Raw genomic sequence first — 23,843 nt, forward strand, 5'->3', positions numbered from 1 at the left:
AAAAGGGTTGCTCTTATATCAAGTTTCTTAAGAACTGAATATCATAATAATCCAATAACATTTCGTTATAGTCTCTTCAAGAATTTATGGGCACTGTAAAAATGTTTGATTGGATGATAAATTATGGTTAGATTTGGAAACTGTATAAATTTCTTTCTTTTTTTGATCTTCTACTCGATGTGTATTTTCCAAAGTATACAGTTTCTAAGATCTGTATCCATCAATTAATAATTTATTATGGCTAATTTATGAATTTGCACTTGATTTTAAATGATCTCTCTTATTTTTCAGGTGCCCATATTTTTGATGCACGCATCTGTGTTCATCTCTGGACTTGCATTCTCCACTTACTTTTCATGGAGGCTGTCTCTAGTAGCCTTCCCAACTCTACTTCTCTTAATTATCCCTGGAATGATTTACGGGAAATACCTTCTCTACTTGTCCAAGAAAGCTCACAAAGAGTATGGAAAAGCGAACGCCATTGTTGAGCAGGCCCTAAGCTCCATCAAGACTGTTTACGCATTCACTGCTGAGAAGAGGATTGTTGATAGATATTCAGCAATTTTGGATAGGACGTCAAAGCTGGGAATCAAGCAAGGCATAGCGAAAGGCCTTGCGGTAGGGAGCACTGGTCTTTCCTTCGCAATATGGGCTTTCCTCGCTTGGTATGGAAGCCGATTGGTTATGTACAAAGGAGAAAGTGGAGGGAGGATCTATGCTGGTGGCATTTCCTTCATATTGGGTGGACTGTATGTGCCTTTAATTCCTTTGCATTATATTTTCCTTTAAATTAGTTAATTTTCAAGCATATTGACTCATTTCTATCAGGTTAATTACTATAAAACAAATAAAGCATGCTAAGTGGATATTCACTATTTATCATTTTCAAATGTTGTTTAATCATATCAAAGATTTGATGGAGTCCTATTTAATTTTCATGGGAAAGTTATGCCTAGTAATTAAGCCTTTGAACCACAATTCCCAGAAATAGGTCTCTTCCTTAATTTCCACAAAGCGGTTGATGAAGGGAACAAACCCCACATTCTGTTTGACTCTTTACACTTTACATTGGATGACGGATTCATCAACCTTTAGTTGATGGGGCTAAGAGCTAGCTATATATGTGGGAGGTATGGACTTGATGGTAGGGTTCCAAGCCTCCTTTATTATCAGCTTCAACAAAATTTGTTGTCTTGGTTGGTCTCTGGTTTTACTTTTCTTTGTAGTGTGTATGTAGATTTGTCCCTCCCTTTACCGATTCATACGGAAAAAGAAAAATGACAGACTTTTATTAGACCTTTATCTCATGAGGATTATGATAATAAAATCCCACTACTTAAAAGTTTCTTTTAAGCCCAATGGTTGTGGGTTCTTTGTACGTGTTGCTGACTATTATTTTGGAACTCAATAGTCAAGAAACAAATTATGTCCGCTTACCTTGGTCAAAAAAAATGTTTTTTTTTTTTGCCTTTATCTTTAAAAAAAAAAAAATTAAAAATGTGAACAAAAAAAAAAAAAAAAAAAATTATTATTATTATTATTTTATATTTCAGAAATTCTTAAAGGGATGAAGACTGTTAGCGTTTGAATCTTGACCTCCTGTATTATGAAACCAGACACTCAATTATTAAACTATCAGATGGTCAGACCATTATTAATTTTGCTAATAACAATATATGATTATTGGCTTGAGTTTCATTGGATGATTTATTAGCCTTGGTCTTATTTTGAATAATTATGTTTCTTTATCACTAAAATTCTGCTGATTTACAATATATACATATAATTATAGAGAATATTCATGCCATATACCTATAGTTATTCGTTTAGCTGTAAAGTGCTTCAAGGTTGTCTTTATAATAAACGTATACGAAGGGATGAATTCAACACCTTTTCCATTGTATAGTTTTGAATCGTAGTAAACAAGAAGAACGTAGATTAATATTTCATGATGATATATATATACTTCTTGATGAATATGACAATGTATTTTAATATTTATTAATCCAAATGCACTTTTATACTTTTGAAACCTTTGCGAATATTCAGCCAATCATCAATAGCCACCAGTCTTTTTAAGGCATGCAGTCAAATTATTCTATGATAAAAGAGAATTTTGATAAGTCAATATTCTATTTTTTTACTTCAATGGAGTGTTTTCTTTATTTTTGTCTTTTTTTTTCATTCTTTTAAATAGCCCATTAATATAATTAATGAATTTTTTTAATTTAAATTTAACCTTTCATATAGACTTAAAATGGATATGAAAGAATTCATTTATTAAATATACGGATCTCAAATAAATATATATTTATTTATTGAGTTTATGGTATATTGGGTTCAAAGAAAAATTGTTATATAATTAATGAATGTTGGAGGTAAAAGAAAAAATTGCTCATAGCATTGTTCCTTATCAGAAATAGGTATACATATGTGGCTTTAATTAATTTGCCATAGATTATGAATAATAATCATTCTCTGCTAGAAAACAATAATGTTACCAACATTTATTTTCTTAATAAAAATTTATATTAATTAGCCAGTAAATGCATGCAATGCAGAGCCCTTGGAATGGCACTTCCTGATTTGAAGTACTTCACAGAAGCTTCTGTTGCTGCTACGCAAATATTCCACAGGATTGATCGAGTTCCAGAAATTGATAGTGAAGATACGAAAGGACTTGTAATAGACGAAATACAAGGCGAAATTGAATTCCAACATGTCAGATACACATATCCATCTCGTCCGGATTCCACTGTCCTCAAAGACTTCAGCCTCAAAGTTGAAGCAGGAAAAACAGTAGCCCTCGTTGGTGCAAGCGGAAGTGGAAAGTCCACGGCCATTGCATTGGTGCAGCGATTTTATGATTGCAATGATGGATTTGTGAGGATTGATGGTGTTGATATAAGAACACTGAATCTGAAATGGATAAGAGGAAAAATGGGTCTTGTTAGTCAAGAGCATGCATTATTTGGGACATCAATTAAAGAGAATATAATGTTTGGCAAGCTTGATGCCACCATGGATGAAGTCATAGCTGCAGCTACTGCTGCAAATGCTCATAACTTTATAAGGCAGCTTCCAGAGGGCTATGAAACAAAGGTAACTTCAAGTTGTTTTATCTATTAATGGACCCTACTGGTTTCAGTTTAAATCTAACATGCTTAGGTTTAAAGGTTGGGGAACGAGGAGCACTTTTATCCGGTGGACAAAAGCAGCGAATTGCCATTGCTAGAGCCATCATCAGGAACCCTGTGATTCTCTTACTTGACGAAGCAACTAGTGCTCTTGACTCTGAATCAGAAACACTAGTCCAAAATGCTCTTGATCAAGCCTCCATGGGAAGAACCACATTGGTAATTATCGGTGGTCCTACATGCGTTTAGCATTATTAATTACCTGTCACAGCTACTTTAATGTTTGTCTAACTATGCTTGGTATTGAACCATTATTAGGTGGTTGCTCACAAGCTCTCAACAATTCGAAATGCAGACATCATTGCAGTCGTTAACAATGGATGCATCACTGAAATAGGTTCACACAATGATCTCATTAACATAAAAAATGGCCATTATGCGAATCTTGTAAAGTTACAGAGACAATTCAACTGTGATGACCACGGACAAAATCCTGATCAAGCACGCGTTTCTTCAGTTGCAAGAAGCAGTGCTGGGCGGATAAGCACAGGAAGATCGAGCCCAGCTATCTTTGGTTCACCATTACCTGTTTTTGACAGCCCAAAACCTGTATCTCACCTCCCACCTTCCTTCTCTCGGCTTCTTTCCTTGAACGCTCCTGAATGGAAGCAAGGCCTAATAGGAAGCCTCTCAGCTATAGTGTTTGGTGCTGTGCAACCTGTGTATGCCTTAACCATTGGTGGCATGATTGCAGCTTTCTTTGCACCGAGCCACGATGAAGTGAATGATCGAATACGTACATACTCCTTAATATTTTGCTCACTTTCCTTGATTTCCATCACGGTAAATCTTATACAACACTACAATTTTTCTTTTATGGGTGAGAGGCTAACCAAGAGAATTCGATTGAGAATGCTAGAGAAGATCTTGACTTTTGAGGCAGCTTGGTTTGATGAAGAGCATAACTCTAGTGGGGCTTTATGTTCAAGATTGAGCAGTGAGGCCTCTATGGTTAAATCCCTTGTCGCGGACAGAGTTTCTTTGTCAGTTCAAACTACTTCTGCTGTTACCATAGCAATGATCATGGGGCTAGTTGTGGCATGGAGGCTTGCACTTGTCATGATCGCGGTACAGCCCCTCACAATTCTATGTTTCTATACTAGAAAAGTTTTGCTCTCTAGTATCGCAACAAATTTTGTCAAGGCACAAAATCATAGTACTCAAATAGCAGCAGAAGCAGTCTATAACCATAGAATTGTTACTTCATTTGGAAGTGTTGAAAAGGTACTTCAACTGTTTGATAAGGCTCAAGAGGAACCAAGGAAGGAGGCAAGGAAAAAATCATGGCTAGCAGGAATTGGTATGGGGTCTGCTCAATGCCTAACTTTCATGTCATGGGCTCTAGATTTTTGGTTTGGAGGAACTCTAGTGGAAAAGAGAGAGATATCAGCTGGAGATGTGTTTAAAACCTTCTTTATTCTGGTAAGCACTGGAAAGGTTATAGCTGAGGCAGGAAGCATGACTTCTGATTTAGCCAAAGGTTCCATGGCAGTGGCATCTCTGTTCCAAATTCTTGACAGGCAGTCTCGCATTTCAGTCTCTTCCCATGTAAGTTACATTACTTACAATTCTTATCTGATCATTGTTTCACGTTAAATTTTATCAATTAATTGAATCCGTTTGCGGTTTCTTTTAGGTGGGGGATGGTTCTAGTGCTGGAACGAAGCTAGAAAAAATAACTGGATGGATAGAGATGAAGAAGGTTGATTTTGCATATCCAAGTAGGCTAGAGACCTTAGTATTGCGCCAATTTTCTTTGGAGGTGAAACCAGGCACAAGCGTAGGACTAGTAGGAAAAAGCGGGTGTGGTAAATCAACCGTGATTGGATTGATTCAAAGATTTTATGATGTTGACAGAGGTTCAGTTAAAGTAGACGGAGTAGACATAAGGGAATTAGATGTTCAATGGTACAGGAGGCACACAGCGCTTGTGAGCCAGGAGCCAGTGTTGTATTCTGGCAGCATCCGCGACAACATTGTGTTTGGAAAGCTTGACGCATCCGAGAATGAGGTGGTGGAGGCTGCCAGGGCCGCCAATGCTCATGAATTCATTTCGTGAGACCTAAAATTAACTCTCAATTAAAGTAACCGTGACCCTCTTTTAATAAATGTACTAACTTTTGGACTAAATTGCGGCGGTGCAGATCATTGAAAGATGGCTACGAGACGGAGTCTGGGGAAAGAGGAGTGCAGCTATCAGGAGGACAAAAGCAAAGAATAGCAATTGCAAGAGCTATAATTCGCAACCCAACAATACTATTACTAGACGAGGCAACAAGTGCACTTGACGTGCAATCCGAGCAAGTTGTGCAAGAAGCATTAGACCGAATCATGGTCGGAAGAAGCACGATCGTGGTGGCTCACCGGCTTAACACCATCAAGAAGGTGGATTCCATTGCCTTTGTTGCAGATGGGCAGGTGATAGAGCGAGGAACTTATGGTCAGCTCAAGAACAAGCGAGGTGCCTTCTTTAACCTAGCCACCCTTCAGACCTAGATGTACAGGTTAGCCTATGAAGCCTTAATTTGTAACCACGGCCGATAAGTAATTGCACCAGTAGGCATGCGCAAATGTGAGAGTAAGAGAGGGTTGGCAATAGCAATTAAAATAGTAACTAGAGTGTTATATGTATTGTAAATAAGAAAAAAGCAACTATAAAATGTTATATATTCATAGTTAATGTTAGCCTCTATTTGTCATTGAGTTTCATGACAAAAAAAAAATAATATATATATATATATATATAGAAAAAATATATAATTTGGAGTGGCAACAGCAAAATAGTGGATCAGGGCCTACCCAAATGAGAAAAGTGGGTAAAAGCTTGTTTTTAATTGATTTGTAACTGGATTTTAAGGCCCAGGCCCAAGTCAATATGTACAAAGCTACATAAGAATCGAATAATTTTGCTGCAGTCGATCATTTTCCTCTGGTAATGTGCTTAATTTGATTTCTTAAATCTCCTGAAGTCGAGTTATGGATTCCAAATTAATACAGGAATACTCATCTATTTCATCAAATCCCAAAAAAAAAAAAGAATAAAAAAGGTTTGCATATAAATTTTGGATCAAAATTATCACTACGATGGCTTTTACAAATGCTAATTGACAAGGACATAAAATTAAACTGTGAAAAATATAAATACGTTTATATTTTGATCCATTCAGACCCATCAATGAAGCTGAGGGAAATAAAAGGCTTAGCCTCCTGATCAGTGAGTTCTCTACACCATGAGACTCTCCCTGCGAAGCTAGCTCCTGGTCCTGTGCACTTGTATTGCCCATAGAACACAGTCCTGCCAAACCAAAACAGCCATTAGCACCGAAACCTATAAAAGCCTCATGCATTTGGACACTTTGCTCTGGACAAGCTGAAAATGCCAAACCTGAACATAACAAGCCAGGGATTAGGTTTCCATGTCTATGCAGCTCTGGCGTGGCCTAAATTTTAAATAGGCTAGCACAAGCAAGGAATAATGCATAGTTTTTTTCTATGCAATCTTTAGAGGTGCATTACACGTAGATTATGCAGTCCTAGGGAAGGAAAAGGAGTAAAGGACATATATATGTTCATGGGTATGGTTTCCCCCAATTCTGACCGTCCATTTTTGTCCTCATTTGCATAATCTACCCATGGATTAAAGTAAGTGGAGAATGTTGGGTTAGATTTTGGTGGGTATTTAGGTCATTCATCTGCAGAAAAGCTGTTTCTCACCTAAACCTATCAAGTGCAGATTATGGAGGAAGGTGTGGCTCCGTCCAAATTTCCACTAAGGCTCCCATTTTGGATAAAACAAAAAATGAATCAGTACCTCCAAAAAGCAACTGTGCAATCATGACCATTTGCTCAAAATTGTACGCTTTCAATTTAAAAAATTTCAATTCTGATGTGTTGATGCATGATAGATACTTATATTATTTTGGAATATCCCCGAGTGTCCTTGCCCGCTTATGCATATGAGACTAATCCCGGCTTGGGGTGGTGAGATGAGACTCTCCTAACCACAAGAGGCATAGTTTGTTTTGCTTCTCACAGTCCGCCCATGGATCTCGTTTACCATCCGAGCTACCCCTCGTGGTTTGAAACCCTTTTCTGTATGCTTATTTATGATAGATTCAAATAACAGATGGAGGAGAGGATAGAGAGAAGGAATTACATTTCACGGGTAGGGTCTCCCCAGTTATACCAGCCTTTAGGTATGATAACGTTGTCCATGTAAGTGTAAGCAAACACGACTCTTGAAAAAGGACCCCATGCCCTTCCAAGGTACAGAGCTCCTGACCCCGTGACCTTACAGTTCACGAATGAAAACCCCGTGTCCTCCAGGATACTGCCTCTTCCTTGTGCTGTTAGAGCTCCAATATTCTGTGCTATTGCATGCACGTGACAACCCTGCAAATCTAACTCTATTATTTTCTTTCCTTTACAACTATTTTTCAACACAATCAAACATTAATCAAATCTTATTATTACATCGAAAACATTAAATCAATGAATTATTACATATTCAATTATTTGAGAAATGATACACCCTTTTTGACTTTAAGAGAGATTTTGGATATTCAAGGGACTGGTCCAAAAGTTAAATTCATGACCCCATTTGTTATTATTAAAATTAAATTAGGATCAGAAGACTCTTCAGTCTAATTCTGAAAATAAAACCACTGATTTCAATCTAAATCTGGACCTTAGCCAGCTTAATTATATCTGCCATTACATAAAAAATATGTCCTATATGATGGAATAACAGTCATAGAGATTCACATATTTTTATTATTCTTTGGGTCGAATAATCCAACAGAGCTAAATAAATTCTTTTAGCCAAGATAGTAAGAAGAAAGAGTAGGTATATAATTATTAAGTATTTTAAAATTGCTATGAAAAAAATATGCATATTAAAATTATTGGCTGATCAGTTAAGCATAGGCTGCTTGTGTGAGTTAAAATATACGATCTTCCCCTAATTTAAAAAGAAAAAACGTTGGAAATTAAGTAATTAACAAAGGTAGGAAAGAATCAGACCTCAAATAAAGACAAGCCATTCCCAAAGATGAAGTCCACAGAACCTTCAATGTAACAATCCTTGTAATAATGCCTGCCCAGATGATCATATAGTGTGTCCTGTGCTCCTAAGAATCTACACCCCAAGAAAACTGCTGTATCTGCTGATATTCTAAATGCTACTGCTTGCTTTCCTATTGCTCCTGGTGGTGGCACTGGTGTTGTATTCTGCTCCATATTTCTTGAATATATAATGAGAGGGAAAAAGAGGGACAGAGAATATATATTTTAGCGGTAGAAGGAGATGATGAAGACTGGATTACCTTGAATGTAATGTTCTTGGCAATAAAATAAGGTGAATTCACAGCAAAAGTTGCAGAATTGTAGGTCCCCATAGGTTGCCCTTTCGCCCCTGGTGTTTGAGCAGTGTCTCCCCATTGTACAATTGTTTTATCTGCTCCTGCTCCTTCTATGGTTATGAAGGATTTTAAGGGAGGTATATTAACTTTCTCTCTGCAAAAGTTATTTCATATCTTTAATAAAATAAACCCATTTCCTATACTATTTATTAGTCAATGGCAAGCATTTTGATTGAAGGAAAAATACAAAACATAAAATAAAACCTGGAATCAATTTCATCTACTTATCACAATGAACAAGAAATAACATAGAAGTGAATATAGACAAACGACTCTAGAATCCATGCTTCAGCACAAGCAGACCAATTTGGCAGAGCCAAAGCCAAAACCAGAAGACCGCCAAGAAACATAAGGACAAGAAAATATGCCCGAGTGGGAGAAAAAGAAATAACTCACTTGTAAACTCCTGCATGGACCTTGATGACCACTCTCACAAGATTAATGAATGGAAGAGAATCAATAGCGTCTTGAATGGATGTAAAATCTCCAGCTGCTGGATTCTTGTCCACAACAAGATTATAAGAAGGAAAGAGCTTATTCTTTCCTGCCTTGAAAAGGGAGTGCTTTAAGCTGCCAACAAACTTGACCCACTTCATGAATTGCTGTTCAGAGAACTGGACTCTAGTCTCGTTTATTGTTGGAAGATTCCCAGGAGACTTCCGGGGTCTAATTCCTTTTGAATGGCCTAATGAGAGGCCTGAATTATGAAGGAGAATAAAAAGAAAGAAGATGTAGAAAACATTATGAGATTTTGACATTTCTTCTTCTTTTTTCTCTTTTTTCTGAACAAGAATGAGAAGAAGAAAGTAAAATTTGGAGAAGGGTGTCATGTAGAAACAGGCTGGGCCTAAATGGTATATATATGCATAAGGTAGGAAGCTACAAGTACTTGGTACTTTGGCTTAGGTGGTAAGTGACATTGTTAGAAGAGAGAATCATTGACAGGGAGAGTGAGAGGTCACGGGTGCTTCCACTGACATCCATGAAGAGATAGAGAGAGAGAAGGCAAACAATCTAGGCCACAAAGAGAGCTGTTGATTATAAAAAAACGTTGTTTCTACAAAAAACTTTTCGCTTTTTGTAGGTGTTGTTTTGTGGTGCCCGTGAGTGTCTCTGCTTGTGTTGGTGTGTGAAGGTGAATATATTCTTTCTTCAAAGGATGGATAATTAATGGATAATTGGCTTATTGTTATTAGTTAATGCCTTTTTGTTTTTATTTAATCAACCAACTTTTAATTCTTTCTTGTGGGTCTGTTTGTATTACCTAACATTGAATCATGACCGTCCAATAATTAAACCAAAAAAATAGTTGGAGCCATTTCTGTAATCGTCCTTTTAAATTACATGGACAAAATTCAAGTATATAGTGCTGGCCCCTTCCTACAAAACACTAATGCGCTCTCATCGTTAGGCAACACTTACAGGATATATTGAAAATCAACATAAAACTGAATTGCGTACATTCATGTATAACCTCTTGAATATAATCAAATGACACAGATAATGTTGTTGGAGTATCCCTAAGTTTATGGATGCGTAATTAGACCTTTGAATAATAAAATTGTATGCATGCCATCTGATTGCCACGATTCGATAGACCAGAAGCACAGGGACTGAACGTTTGTAGTCCACTGGATACTGCGGACAGTGTGATCTTTAATTAACATGGAAAAGTCACATGACCAGACAGAGAGAAAAAGGTGATATCATGCAATTTGGCGTTCCAAAATCCAAATGCTTCACCTGGAAGTAGGAAATGAGGATTAGAATTATCAAAGCTAAGGAACTGTTTCCAACTTTTCATTAAACAGTCGCTGAAACTGAAACTGATTGATTTGCTGGAACATCCATTATTTGTTCTTTAGTTGAAAGGCCGGCCCCTCAATCCTATTCTGACGGGTGTAGCAGTACCTTTGTCTTCTAAGGCGAAGTTCACAGTAATGGAGGAGTTAAACAAGGGCTAAGCTTCCCAATCGGATCATAAGATTCCCTTAACGTCTTGAAAAGGAACAATTTAATACACAAATCATGAATAAGGTAAAAATGACAGTACATCACAATATCAAATGCCAAATTACGAGTTCCACATGTAGCCTTAAGAGTCAGCCGCCACTAGACGGTTGGCCTAAGAACCCCGGAGGTACAATGCAACAACAATAGGAAAACCCTACACGGCCAAACCTAGAGACAGTCAGTCAGCTACAAAGTCTTGAACCAACCACACACAAAGCATGTCTTTTCAGAGTCCCTCTCGACAAAGGCCAACCTGTATGCAAAAACCATGCACACTATATACAACTCAACTTGGAGGTGAGAAAGAAGGAACTCACATCTTGGACTAGGGAATAAAGTCGTCCCTGCTTGAATGGGGCAGAGAAAGGCTGTCGTACAACAAAGAAGAGACATCAAGAGAAACGGGAAGAAATAAGAGAAATTCTCTCTCCAAAGTTAGAGATAGATGTAACCGGCTATGACCATATGAGATTTGAAAGCAAAATATAACGTTTCTTTATTATATCATATTTATCCACTCTTCTTACAACACATCGTCTCCTATGAATATAGGAAAGGAATGTGAGAGTTATGACTTACCCACCTGCAGAACACCAGATCATGTTCGATCTCCATCAGCAGATATACGATGGGGATCCATATGCAGATATTGGATCTCCAAGTGCTACCTACCTCTCATGACCATGCGAAGTCGGGAACTGTAAATGGACCTGTGGTTTATGTGAAATATGTATAACAAGAAGTTTGGAGAGTGTCTAGAGCTGTCAGACATGCCTCACAAGTCCTAAGTGGTGAATTAACATGAATATGTACAATATACATACATTATACGTAGTTCACATACACTATACTGAGCTTGGAATTTGACAAAGAAAATATTGCATATATTCTAGAAATTCCACACAAAAGGCTGACTTGCTAAATCTCTCTTCAGATCAGCAATTATAACCTCAACCTTAATCCAAAAAGGGTATATCAAGGTACGAATTGGATCCAACATCAAAATCCATATCAAATATGCATCTCAAAACAATTTATCTCGCTAGAACGGTAACATCATAAAACAATATCAATGCCAAAAACCAAATAAGGCCTTCTGATCCAAATAAAGTGCATAACCAATTTCATAATTACGTCTAAACTTCGTTAAAACTTTAAAGAAACTACTATCATCACCTATAACCATATTCTACTTGACAACTTCTCTTATAGCTCAGTACACTTACCAGATAACTTCAGCAAGCAATGCTATCCTTGGTAATCAACCATCCTATCATTCTAAGTTAATGAATGCATTGATTACTAAGTACAATGTTGCATGATTTATTTATCATCTATATATGTAGTAATAATGCAACATTCAAAATCATATATGAAAACACAAAATTAAATACGAAATGGTGAGATGCAACACTCAAAAAATAGCAAGACAGAAGCCAAATTCCATATAAAAAAAATAAAAAACCAACAAATGGCTTATGTGGAAAGAGAACCAAATGCCAGACATTATTTGCCCAGGCTAAATTCCACCAGCCATCTAATAATAGCTGATCCGATTCTTCTTCTGATAGGCACATGGGATCAGCTGGAGTGGCATAAGAGTCAAAGGGTACTTTTTGAAATAATTTAAAAATATATCATATTTATTAGGGTAAAATGTTCTTATTCTGCTGAAGCCTGAACCATAGAATTAAAGCATGACTTCAAAATAAGGAATTTTTTATCATTGCCTTACTGTCCAAGAATACCAACATAGCAAGGGCTTCAAGGATATCCCACAAAGTCCAAACCCACAGTTCTCAAATGAAAACAGACCATCCACATTACTCCATTATTGATCATTAAATGGTTCCGGGAATCAATACTAACTCAAAAATGAGATAATAAGGTCCAGATCAACAGAAAATGAGGCATCTCGCCCTGAAGATAAAAGTACAATATGCATTGGGAGAAATAATTTACAACCACCTAGATATCATAGCTTTTCTGATCCAGTGATTAAATTATAAAGTATGTAACTCATCACTGTACAAATCCATGACGCTTTTTCTTTCCTTTTCTTGAGGGACGGGTGAAAGGGTATAAGCAAATTGTTAAGAATAAAATTCAGCATCAAAATGCTGAATTTTAACTTCCTGGCCCTAATATACTATATACAATTGTAACAAACATTATATGTACAATAAATCACTTGTATGCTTACATTATTTACTTCCAAACCTTGATAGCCCCATCTCTACTGCTTGAAATCAAAAGTCTCTGGTTCAACTTGACAGAAGCCAAAGAGAGGATGGAATCCCTGTGGCAGCCAGCAGAATCAGTAGCAGCTGCTGCTAGAACTGCCTTTGCTGTCAACTTGGTAGTTAGATGTCTTCTTTTTGTCTCCTGTTGGCAAGAAAAGTAATTTTAACATTACATACCTCACATAATTAGTAAATAAATCAACAAAACACGAGTCAGCTATGAAAAAGTGAAAAAATAAAAACATAAAGCAATTTAAATGATTCAAAATGCTGCGAGACTAAGAAAGAATATAGATTTAGAGTGAAGTGTGATTTGGGATAGGAAGTGACTGGTAATTCAATTATAACGAACTATGACACCATAACGTTCCATTCAAAAGCTGAGAAGTGAACGCCAGACTTGATTGATTTATGATCCCTTGACCATTCATCTCCAGCCTGTTGCAACTAAAATAAGTTGATTATTGACGTAATTGGGTAAAATATGAATATCAAGAAACTTGGAAGGTATGGTCAGCTGTTTATCAAGGAGGGTACAAATAAAGCAAACATTGTTTTTATTTTCCAATTCCTAGTTAAATATTCCAGAATATTGGACTCCTTTTCCGTAACAATATCAATCTAAAACTACTCAGCATCAACAAGATTTTATGCACATCCAAATTATAGACCATGTTATCCTATTATTTTGAAAAAGAAATATATTATGACCTGAAAGGCAAAATCTTACTTAGAAAAGAAAAGAAGGGGTTCAAAAAATAAATTAATTAATTAAAGACAATTCAACAGAGAATTGAAGCTTTTCAATGGCCTAATGGCCTATATTCTATACTGACATACCTGCACAACTTGCACTCCAAAACTTGATCTTATTTCAAATATATCATCATTTCCAACTCCATTCAAATTTGGCCCACTAACACAGTAACTTCGTTCCGGGCTACAATAATAAATAAACAGAGTTAGTTAACTGCCATATGATGAACAGTACATAGGATAAAAGGAGAATTCATGCCACAACCTGCAATGATCCCATCGACGTATCTTCAAGTCAGTACCTCCAGTCAACAAATCACCCCCAGGTAAGGGAAGCATTGAACGGATACCAGAAAGACGGGAAGGAGGATCACTTAGCTCATCAACTCTATACTTTGGATTGACATTCCGCCTTATATCCGGTTTAGAGTTTGTCTTACTGGATGGTCTGGCTAAGGCCCATGGTGTCTCAGACATTTCAGTATCATTGTCATAATTTGCCAGCCTCAGTACCTGAAAGAAAAATTGGAACATGTTATATAATATCAACTATCTAGAGCATGATACATGAATTACTAATAACAAAACTAGAAGATAGATGGACGTCATTAATAACAACAAAATTTATCTTTTAATTTTGTTTCAACTATATGCAGTACATGACAGTCAATTCAATTGTACTACAAAAGTTAAACAAATCAATTTTCTCACTCTCAATAGATTGTCATCTGTTTCCTGATGCAATATTCCTGATCAGGAGTTTCACCTAGGTATGAGATGCCGTGCATAACTGCACATGCTCTTCACATAATTTTAGTCAACAAATTTCCTCTTAATCACTTCAGGATGACAATAATCAGATCTAGGGAGAAATGGTGTGTTGGCATCTAAAGGAATATACTATTATAATTTATCTAATAAACAAATTAGCTGCAGACAGAGCAACAGCAAAGAACTGGAGTATTAACACTGTGAGACCAGAACAATTCCTGCCAATAAAATAGCATAGAGCAAAACAACCATATTCAGCCTTTACTCTTAAATCTATTGAACCTTAATAATCCTTACTAACTTTGTCCTCTGTCAAATCATAAGATGTGAACATACAAGATTTTTTTTTTTCTTGCTTTTTTCAATTTTTATATGTGTGAACTTTACTGGTCAATTTTATGCCCTACAATACCATGGATATTGTGTATTTAAAAACAAAAACAATGCCATATACCTGGTGACAGCTCCCATTCTCAGCATTCCATAAAGAAACTTCACTGCAACCAGCGGCAACATATATCAGGGGCCGTGCAGTATTAGATACAGTGACATTTGGAGGAGGAACAAAAAGGCACATCTTCTCTATGGGGCATGCAAGAGAATACTGCCATGAGTTCACAGGTATAAGAAACCTTAGATCCCATAGTGTAAGCACACCCCTAGAAGATCCTGAGACAAACCAATTCCCACACGGGCCTGTTACCAGAGAAGACACATAACCTTCCTCAGGAACAGCTTTTAATGTCCAGGCATTTGCATTTGCTCTAACATCCCAGAGATGGATTCCACAATTTTGAGTACTGTACATAACAATCTGACTAGCACTGTTATCAGCAGTGTAGTTCAAAAGGCTAAGTATTGCACCTTCCTTAATATCCTTCTTTTTTATATCAGCAATACCTGAATACTTCTCAACAACATTGCCAAGGCCCCTGGATATGTGATCAACAGAAAATACATGCATCGAGCCATCGCATGCTCCAACTACTACTTGAGGAAAGTTACGCAGCATTACAGTGCAAAGTGCTCGGCTCCCTTCCAGGTGATAAGTCAGCCTTGATCTAAACGAGATGTCCTTTTCCAACTTTCTTGAATCCCACACCTTGACAGTTGAATCATCAGATGCACTCACAAACAGGCTATGATCATTTGAAATTGCAATATCATTGACAGCAGAACGGTGCTCCTGCAGGTGTGCTACCAACACCCCACGAGGTCTCCAACCTGAGTCTGGTATTGATGTGGTCCGAGAAAAGGATGGCAATCCAGTTAGATCAGTTGGAGCAGAAGCATCTTCCACCGTAAAAGAACCTCCCTTTGTTCCACCAGATAATCCCATATCCTGAAATTTACTATTAACATATGTTGTTTGATCATTTTCCCTGCTCTCTGGTTCATGTACTACTCTGTAGAACTGTTTAGATCCATTACTGATGTTGAATGATCCAGAAACCAGCTTAGGTGCAGGAACTGAACTGGCCAAGCTAAACGATTTATTCACTGGATCCATCCAAGGAATGTAAGATGAACCAATTCCAAGGGAGTTCATTCGCAATGAAGAATCGGAAGCTGCAGGAGGAATTTTTACTGCTCGCCTGTCCATGCTAAAAGAATACAAAGGTATGCCCTCTGAGGACTTATCATGTATGAAGCTATTAACACCACCAACCTGTGGAGACATGTAGCCAGAGAAATGTAACTTTTCTGGGCATAGAGGATCACGAATGTCGACCATACTAGAAACACTGCTCACAAAGCCCATAGCTCTCAACTTTGCCTCACCATCCTCCAGCTGCTCCAATGCATCAACATCATGTTTTTGAGTCTCAGGACCCACTTTCTTGTCAGACCAACTCTTTATTGAATTTAGTTCCCCATCCTCTCTTTTGAGTACATCAGTAGTTTCCCATTGTTTGGACTGTGCTGATGAATTGTACCATATTTTTCTCTGTCTCTCCAACATGTCTGAACTTCTAGCATTTTCCAAAATCTGGTTAAATACCTGCCTTGAGACAGGAGGCTTCAAACATAAAAGCAGAGACTTCTCAGAAGCTAGGGAAGCAGGTTGTCTGCGAAGGAAAGAGCGTATAACTGGTACAAGGAAAACATAGGAATCCACTGCACCTAAGTTCTCACTGCTGGCTGCAATGAAAGTGACGGCTGACCTTCTGACCCATTGACTTGGATAACACAACAATGGAAAGGCATGTTCTATCATTTCAAGCAGTGTCTGCTTCCGCAAGAAGCCACGTTTACAAAGGATCGCCAAACAGTCCAGTGCATTAACAATGACAGCCTCAGTTTGATCACTTAAAGCCTGCTCAATGTAGGGTAGAAGATACTCCTCCACACTTCTTTGTCCCACAAAGAAGCAGACATATACAATCTTTCCATAAAATAATGCCCTTAGCTGCTCATCCCGATCATTGAGAAATGCAGGAAGGATAGGTAAAAGAAAGTCATTACTCTGTCTCTGGCCAAAGAAGCAGCACAGGTTGCCAATGTCCTGCAGGAGTGCTCTCCTGATATTTGGAGTTTGTTTTGGACCCATCACAAGTTCTTGAACAACCTCAGCAATGGATTTCCTCAATTGTCCAAGCTGGGAATTATTATTTACTCTCTGCAGCTGTCCAGATGTCTCATTGGATGATGCCAGTGACTTCCGTGCTGAAGTCATTTCATCAAGAACACCCGCCTCACTCAAGCTTATTGAGTGAATCAAGAAACCATAAGCAGTTAGTGCCAGCTTAGCTATATTGCTAGCATAACATATTCTCACACTCTCCTCTGGATCATCAGGAAGCATGGAAAGCATTGGAAGAATATATTCAGGGAATATTTTAGCATCACTAGGAGGAAAATCACGAACTAATGGTAAAATGTCACACAAAGTCTCCAGTGCAGCACAACGCACTATTGCTGCTGGATCAGAAAGCATAGCAATAACATATGGTAGTACACGCTGCAAGCGGTCTTCATCATCAATATATAATGATGAAGACTTCAGCAAAAGTATAGCCCCTCTCCTTAAATGCGGCAATTTGACATTGCGTATGCTGGAACAGAGGAGAGAGGCAATCAGAACCATACCTTCACATTTCATACCATCCTCAGGTATTGGTAAAAAAGGCATGCCAAAGGTATCTGATTGACTGTCATACTCAGACATCACTGAATTCAAATCATCCATTGTGATCTTTTTCAGAAAGGGATGATCATTTTTCCTAAATGCATTGGAGATTGCTTGAAGAAGCTCGCCAGGTGACTGCATGCCACATTGCTTGATGTCCTGGGAAAATACAGAATTGGGTGTACTCTCAGGCCCCAACTTCACACCAGAGTAGTCATTACTTTGTTTTACATCCCCAAGAAGGGTACTGATATCACCGAGAAGTTTGTATTGATCACGAACGAAACCCTTCTCTGTCTTTTCTCTCTTTCTTGAGTCCATTGCCAAGTCCAAGTTTGGTTTTTCAACCATCTCTAGCGCTAGTTTACCACTCATGCCATTCACGGATGTCACTAGTCCAGTTTCTATTTCCTCTCTGGTTCTATCACTCAACATTTGCTTAAGTATTTCATGGAAAACACTCTGGCACATCGCAACCTAGCAAATGAGCAGCAACGCGTATGTAAATACTCAATAGCAATAAAGGCATCCAATTTTGTGTAGGATATAACAGAATTGCTTACCCTCATATCAGAATGAAGAGGATTCCAGCAGCAGTAGAAATTATGTAGAAATGGTGAGAAGTAGGTCGGAAACACGACAGCAGCATAATTTTGCAGGTAGCTTTCAGCAGAAAGTCGTGCCTCTGGTTCCAACTGGATCATATGAAGAATCATCTTTCGGATTCCAGAATCTGGGATCTGCATTCACAGAATATTTGAATTGATAAATTGTCAAGCATGACAAGAGTTACAAGAAAGAAAAAGTAATCACATTTACAAAATCTCAAAGTTGATTAATTCTTGCACACACTAAAGCCAGGACAAGGTCAAAATTGAAGTTTTAAGGCTCAGATGGACCAGTGAAATATAGCTCGTGATAAAGGACATTATATTGCAGATAGAATAACATTTCCAAAGGGAAGTCAATACCACAAGTTGAGATTGAGTTGCATTCCCACCTCCTCTGCACACCAAACCCTCCCAAGACACCACACAAAAAAAAAAAATAATAATAATAATAACAATAATAAAAGAAAGAAAATTCCTTTGGTTGGTAATTCAAACATAACTTATTTGAGTACAATTTATGAAAAAGTCTAAAAACTTACAAAAGGCATATAAATTTCTCAAACAAAAAAGCTATAGTACAATTTAGAGAGAGAGAGAGAGAGAGAGAGAGAGAGAGAGATAGAACCTTTTCAAGATGTTGGCTAGGATCATACTGTCCTCTGCGATAAGCAAGAAGCTGGGAGAGTTCAAACAGTTGCTGACCCTCAAGGAAAAGCTCTGCAATTACACACCTATATAACATGATTACACAACTAATTATTACATCACGAAACACCTAACAAAATTATAGAAAACCAATGTTTGGGAAATTTATTAAACTGATATTAGATCCCTCTAAAGAAAATTGCATAACTGCTATCAAAATGGCTTTTACATTCTCTTGATTTTGCAATGTTAACAAGATTGAGCTACAAGAAAATTTAAATAACACCAACTCCCATCCCATGGAAATATTCCATACATCTGATAAAGAGATCAAGGGCTTAAACCACATCAAAAGAACTCGTTGCAATACAAGGAGAATGATGCATACATCGGACTCTCCCTAAAGCCCACAATGTCAAAAGCCTCATGCAATACAACACTGTTTCATACCGCTGTCCTGCGCCCCCATCCAAGAAAAGAATAACAAAAGAAGAAATGAAGAGGATGAGGAGTAGGAAAAAATTTTTTATGGGTCAATAATCTCTGGTAAATAAAAGGACTATTGTAATCCTGTCCCACAAAAACCTAATGATCCTTAATTCTTAGAGCAGGAAGGATTTCACCCAAGTCTCTAGCACATGTTAGAATAACAATAACACACTCTTAGCAAAATTAAACAGAACCTACTTATCAATGTTGTTAAAAGCACTAGGCAACCTTAAAGCGAAAAGGTCCTCCATCGCCCAAGCGAAGTGAAGCGCTAATTTATTATAAAATAATAAATAATTAAATATGCAATGTAAAAAAGTTTAACAAATTACACAATCAATAAATTGTCAAATTTCATATTCATATTTCATAATATATTATATGTTTTAAGCTCTAAAATCAAAAGCATTCCTCTAATAACACAAAACGTTAAAGCAAAAACCATAAAGCACTTAATAAAATTTAAAATTCTAGATGCATTGTTCAATTCCATTCATTATGTCATGCAATCTCAAAATCCTAACTCTCTAGTCATCGTGCAGAAGCCAAAAGGTGAAAACAAATCAGGTAAGCTTTTCTCTTTCTCAACTTTCTTTTTTTTTTTTTTCCTTAATTTCTCATCTTTTCTTGCCTTGGGGCACTTGGTGAAGACTCGCCTGGGCACCTAAGCATTTCCTAGTTGAAGGCGCCTCGCCTAGAGCCTTCCCAGGCGAGGTGCCTAGATTTCACCTCGCCCAGTCTCCTCTTCACAACACTGCTACTTATATATATATATATTTATACACATTACCAATTATTTACGGCAGAAGTTGAGGACAGAAGTCATCTCTAGCATAGCAGTACAATCAACATGCCATTTGATATCCAAAACTTAAGAGATAAAAAATGCTTGCAATTCCCAAACTCACCCTGCAGCAAAGATGTCCATGGAGGGCCTTAATGGTGCATCCTGAGCAACTTGCATCTCACCTCCATGTTCATAAAATCTCTGAAAATATGAGGATATGAAACTGTAATGAACGATAGAGAGATGATATAAAATCAATTTAAAATGTATATTAAAAAAAAGAAGCGCGGGGTGGGGTGGGAGGAGAGGGGAGAGGAGGGGTGGAGAGGTAGAGTTGGAAGACTGGCTACCACAGAGAAAAATAAAAGCAAATGGTTCTTGAACACAGTGCAAATTCTAATGTTGTGTTTGGGAAAAAAAGTAGGGTGGGGCAAGAAAGAGAGGATGAAAAAAAAAAAAAGAAAGAAAGGGATAGAATGTGAGGGGAGAGAATACTCATTTCTCCTCCCTTGTTTGGAATGAGGTGAAAGAGAGAGGGGGAGAAAATGCGAGAACATCAATTTTCTGTGGGTTGGGAAGAAATATTTGATAATACAATTACTATTTTACCCTTTACTCATATTATAAAATAAAAACATTTCAAACGTAATTATATAATAGTTTTAGGGTTAAATGCGTAGACCTTAAATTTAAAATTTAAGAACCATCTTTCCCAAGCTTTTCACCTCAAATCCAGGTGAAAATTTTTAGTGGGCCCAGATGACTACTTTTAACACATTTTCTCTTCTCCTCCCTACCTCTCCTTCTTCCAAACAGGTCAAGAGATGATTCTTTCCCTTGATTTTCTCTCACTTCCTTTCTTTCCCACACTTTCACCTACCTCCCAAGCACAGGTTAAGAGATGTAAAAGTAGTATGTGACTCTTAAAGCCTCAGTCAATAGCATTTGTCCTTCAAGAGCAATCAACTGTATCTCTTATATCCGAAAACCATTCAATTTATTTCTAATCATGATCTATGTTACTAATTCAGCAGGTGGCTCATTGAAAGCATTTCTATTATAACTCCTTCATGGTAATGTAACAGATGAAAAATAAACTACATATATATCAAAATTTACAGTTAGAAGGGGGAAAAAAAAAAGAAAAGAAAAAAGAGGAAAGGGAGAAAAATTGATGAGATTAAAAATATAAAAAAAAAAAAACCTCAGGTGCAAGATAACAGAGCCTCCTTCCTCCAGTGTCAAAAAAGAATGAGAAATCCGAAGGATCATCATAGGGAATGTAAGTTGGTTTAAATGATGCAAAGTCAGCCAGATAAAGCCAATTCCAGGAAGTGACCAGCACATTCTCACACTTAATGTCACCTGCGGCAATTGAAATGAACATAGATGAAACAGAGCCGTTAGAATGCTTTCACTGCAAAAAGAAACCTTCTCTCACCATATTGCACTCACCATGGCAAATACCCTTATCATGGCACTGTTTCACAGCAAGAAGTAACTGCACAGCCACCAAAATATTAATTGGAATTAAACCCATAAGAAGTAATTCATGTAAATGATAAAAAGATGGACACAGAGAGAGAGAGAGAGAGTGAGAGAGAGAGAGAGGGAGAGACAATAAACACCTGAAAAGCCAACCATTTTTTCTCCACTGGACTGAGGAAAGGCCGAGTACTCAACCGATCATGAAGATTATTGAAGAAATATTGCCTCAAAAGATAAGCTGCTTTATCTGTTTCTTGCCAAAACTGGAAGAGAAACTACCTTGTCAGGAATTCATACAAAATGCCTAATTTAATTCCCCAAAAAAAAGGTTCAGATAGGGTAACGAATGATCATCAACAAGAGTCCTACCTAGTTGGTTTCTGAATGGCTATATAACTGAGCTAACTTAGCCTAATACGCTCCTCAGATTCGGCTGGCCCACTGTGGCAGTTACCAGTTATCTTTCTTTATAACTAAAACTATAATCAAACTTGCACTTCTGTTATCTTACCAAGTAAACTCAACCACACAGATCTATTTTATTTAATTGTGCTCTCCGTCCCTTAAGTCTAATATTAAACAATCAGTTCCCCAACAACCAAACAAGATACTAAATTCTCCAATGCAGAGCTTAGTTATCACCACTGTTTAAAAGAATTCTCGCTTCTATACGATCATTCATAAAACCGAAAACAACACAAAGCACAAAGCAAAAGAACACCACTGACCTCCTTCCCGCGCTTTCCTAACACATTGTACCTAACTCGACCCCAATTAAAATTGCAATCAATTAAAGCTTGCAGAAGCACATTAAACTTATCTAAACATCAAAAACTCTGAATTACGTTTAATTGTTGTGTTTCCCCAGCAAACCAAAACAAAACGCTAGAAAATCCCAAAATTCCAAAACAGAAAAAAGGTAAGGGAAAATGGAAAAGATTAGACCTGAAAGGGCCAGACGTGGGGGTGGTCAAGGGCAAGGAAGGTTTCCTTGATGTGTTCGAGGCGGCGCTCGTACTCTCTGAGATTGATAGGATCGCCGCGCTTGAAATAAACCTTAACGAGGACCAAACCCTCGTCGTGCTTGCAGAGAATAGACTTAAAGAAGCGGCCGCGGCCGAGCACCTCCTTGAGGACCAAATTGTAAGAGGAGGGCAAATCGTGGAGGTAATACTCTGATGCAGAAACTTGCGTTGTGCGGGCGATCTTGTTGCCCATTATTTTGCATTGGTTTTTTAGTTTTGCTCTTTTGTCTGTGGTTTCTGAAGGCTTTTTCGTCTCTGCGAAGCCAAAGAAGACGAAGAAGTGGAGTCTGTGATTGGGTTTGCTTTTCTAATGTTTCGAAACGTTTGGTCCCTCGTTTCGGACCTTTCGCACTGGACGAAACGAACTGTCACAACTCTTGGTTAGGGCCGTTTCGATTAAACAGTTTTGAATTTTAGATTCTCATTAAAATATCTGGAATAATTTTTTATGAAAAATATTTATAATATTTAAAAAAATTTAAGCTTTGTTATTTTGTTAAAAATAATGTATATAAGAAATATTTTTTCATAAAAATTATTTTTTACATTACAATATTAAATTAATAATATATAAATATTTTATATTTTAATACAATTATTAAAATTTAGAAAATAATTTTTTAAAAAAATAACTTAATTTTTTCATTGAATAAAAATATTTTTTTTAATTTATTATATAAATGTCTCAATTAAAAAAAAATAGTGCTAGTTCCTCTCCTATTTTTCTTCATTATAAGTGTTTAGTTAATTAATTACTATTTACTCCAAAATTTAACTGTTGTTGTGGTTGTTGGTCTTATTTGGCAACAGTTTATATTATTTGAAGATTAAAAAAATGATTTCAAAAAAATTGTTTCTTCTAATTTTTATAAATATAATTATTTTTATATTTAATAATTTTTTTAATAAATATTTTATTTTAAATTATTATATAAACATTTAATCATTAATTATTAATATCTAAACAACTGATAATTACTAAAATATTATCTACCAAAGTATTAAACAGAATTAATTTACCATTTATCAATAACTTTTTATTATTTATTTTAATAATAGTTAACTGTCAAATATTTTAATAACTATATTTTAATAACCGTCAGCTATAAAATCTATCAGGTATTTTAACCACCGTCAATTATAACAGCCGACGATTATTAAAGTAACAGCTAATGGTTACTAAAATGTTTAACGGCTAACCATTGATAAAATAGATAATACTGTAGAAAGTTACTGCAAATGGTCGACCAATTCTGTTTGATAGTTTG

At 36.8% G+C, this 23,843-nt stretch overlaps 3 protein-coding genes across 3 annotated transcripts; 1 reads left to right on the forward strand and 2 right to left on the reverse strand.

Annotated features, from left to right (window-relative positions):
* Positions 1 to 86: 86 nt before the first annotated feature.
* Positions 87 to 5,882, forward strand: LOC110655085 (putative ABC transporter B family member 8). The gene is made up of 7 exons (XM_058130092.1): positions 87 to 95; positions 292 to 749; positions 2,562 to 3,102; positions 3,177 to 3,356; positions 3,456 to 4,745; positions 4,834 to 5,252; positions 5,342 to 5,882. Exons 1-7 carry the CDS (start codon positions 87 to 89, stop codon positions 5,691 to 5,693), a joined length of 3,249 nt encoding a protein of 1,082 aa, XP_057986075.1. The 3' UTR covers positions 5,694 to 5,882.
* A 363-nt stretch (positions 5,883 to 6,245) lies between these two features.
* Positions 6,246 to 9,652, reverse strand: LOC110655086 (probable pectinesterase 53). Its single transcript, XM_021811260.2, has 5 exons — positions 9,014 to 9,652; positions 8,522 to 8,711; positions 8,220 to 8,426; positions 7,354 to 7,589; positions 6,246 to 6,492 (listed from the first exon to the last, which is right to left on the reverse strand). The coding sequence occupies exons 1-5, from the start codon at positions 9,445 to 9,447 to the stop codon at positions 6,345 to 6,347; spliced, it is 1,215 nt and encodes a 404-aa protein (XP_021666952.1). The 5' UTR covers positions 9,448 to 9,652; the 3' UTR covers positions 6,246 to 6,344.
* A 2,899-nt stretch (positions 9,653 to 12,551) lies between these two features.
* On the reverse strand, positions 12,552 to 22,856 carry LOC110655084 (serine/threonine-protein kinase VPS15). The gene is made up of 11 exons (XM_021811258.2): positions 22,496 to 22,856; positions 21,691 to 21,813; positions 21,518 to 21,563; positions 21,267 to 21,427; positions 20,184 to 20,263; positions 18,767 to 18,872; positions 18,094 to 18,270; positions 14,855 to 18,007; positions 13,895 to 14,142; positions 13,714 to 13,813; positions 12,552 to 13,015 (listed from the first exon to the last, which is right to left on the reverse strand). Exons 1-11 carry the CDS (start codon positions 22,766 to 22,768, stop codon positions 12,839 to 12,841), a joined length of 4,644 nt encoding a protein of 1,547 aa, XP_021666950.2. The 5' UTR covers positions 22,769 to 22,856; the 3' UTR covers positions 12,552 to 12,838.
* Between the last annotated feature and the right edge of the window lie 987 nt (positions 22,857 to 23,843).

Source organism: Hevea brasiliensis, chromosome 11 (assembly GCF_030052815.1).
Source record: "Hevea brasiliensis isolate MT/VB/25A 57/8 chromosome 11, ASM3005281v1, whole genome shotgun sequence".
Classification (NCBI taxonomy): Eukaryota; Viridiplantae; Streptophyta; class Magnoliopsida; order Malpighiales; family Euphorbiaceae; genus Hevea; species Hevea brasiliensis.